This window comes from Trachemys scripta, chromosome 1 (assembly GCF_013100865.1).
Source record: "Trachemys scripta elegans isolate TJP31775 chromosome 1, CAS_Tse_1.0, whole genome shotgun sequence".
In the NCBI taxonomy this organism is placed as follows: Eukaryota; Metazoa; Chordata; order Testudines; family Emydidae; genus Trachemys; species Trachemys scripta.
Window position 1 is genome coordinate 272,379,905 of NC_048298.1, and position 1,497 is coordinate 272,381,401.

Sequence of the window (1,497 nt, forward strand, 5' to 3'; positions counted from 1 at the left end):
AGTCTGATGCTGCACATTCTGCACCTCCAGTAGGACTTTATTAGTTTCTGGGATCAAGAATGTAGATACCCAACTTATTTCAGCACATGTGAACTTTCTAGGTCTTGGCATTGAGCCCAACAGACTTATCTACATCCAGTTAATCTCCCTTTGTCCATGTTGATCTTCTAGTCTGCAAACTGGACCATGATCTAATTACAGTTTCTAATTACAGGTTATTGTCCTCCTGCATAAAGTTCTTATTTCTCCTGCTGGAGAGCCTTCTCTTCCTAGCTGGACTTATTCCTCTCCATGAAGGACCTTGTTCCATTCTTGGAGAGCTTTGTTCTCCTCATCAAGGGCTTTCTTCTCCTCTTGAAGGGCCTTGTTCTCCTCACGGAGGGCCCTGTTCTCCTCACGAAGGGCAATTTTTTCCTCCTGGAGGGCTTTTCCCTGATTCTGAAGGGCCTTTTCCTCTTCCTGAAGGGCTATCTCATCCTTCTGGAGAGCCTTAATCTGCGCTTGGAAGGCCTTGTTCTCCTCCCATAGGGCCACAGTCTCTTCCTGAAGTGCTTTTTCCTCCATTTGGAAGGCTATTTCCTGTTCTTGGAGAGCCTTGATTTCTTCCCAAAGGGCTTTGTTCTGTTTTCGGAGGGCCTTTTCCTGCTTCTCAAGAACCTTTTTCTCTTCAAAATAATCCATTTTCCTCTCCTGGAGGGTCTTGTTGTCCTCAGAAAGGGCTTTGTTCTCTGCTCGAAGGGCTTGATTATCGTTGTGGAAGACCTTGTTCTCCACACGGAAAGCCTTGTTCTCTTCCCGGAGGACCTGATTCTCCTCTTGAAGAAACTGGTTCTCCTTCCAGAGAGCTTGATTAAGCTGCATCTGGTGGGAGGAAGGGTGCAGCAGAGAGAAACAGCTACTCGTGCCATCATTGAGTTCAAGCATTTTGTCACTTAGCTACACCCTCCAGAGGGTGGGCTGTAGTCTGAGCTTTGTTTAGCTTATTTTATCATCAGATTGAAAATGGAGGTGAAGTCTCAGTAAGCATCTCTACAGAAGAAGGTCATGAAACACAGAATTAAACATGTACCATTTAGTTATGGAGTCCAAAGCACAGTAATGGTAAACCTGATTTTCATACCTGACAAAGATGGTATATTCTCTTTCAGTAAACCTATATGAGTAAAATTATTTTAGGAGACTAAATTAATTAATTATCTGTTTATTGGGAGTGGGGGAGCTGCCACTGTTTGTATAGTTTTGATAATTTAAGACCAGATTTTGCTCTCAGTGACACCAGTGTAAATCCAGAGTAATTCCACTGAAGTGACAGATTTACACAGATCTAGGTTTAATTTCTGAAATTTGAAGAAACTGACTTTGAATTAAGCTCATCTTTGTTTTTTTTATGCACAAGTTCATATTCCAGTTTTTGAATGACATATAAACCTTTGTGTATTAGAACAACAATTATACAATAATTAAGTGAATAAACTTCATGTCCTATTGCATAAATAA

General features: G+C 41.3%; 1 protein-coding gene across 1 annotated transcript; it reads right to left on the minus strand.

Annotated features, from left to right (window-relative positions):
* Positions 1–279: 279 nt before the first annotated feature.
* On the minus strand, positions 280–924 carry LOC117880457 (calcium-binding and coiled-coil domain-containing protein 2-like). Its single transcript, XM_034776717.1, has one exon. It carries the CDS (start codon positions 922–924, stop codon positions 280–282), a length of 645 nt encoding a protein of 214 aa, XP_034632608.1.
* Positions 925–1,497: the final 573 nt, after the last annotated feature.

Coding starts and splice junctions, on each gene's coding strand:
- LOC117880457 (XM_034776717.1), bottom strand. CDS start 924: ATGCTTGAACTCAATGATGGCACGAGTAGCTGTTTCTCTCTGCTGCAC.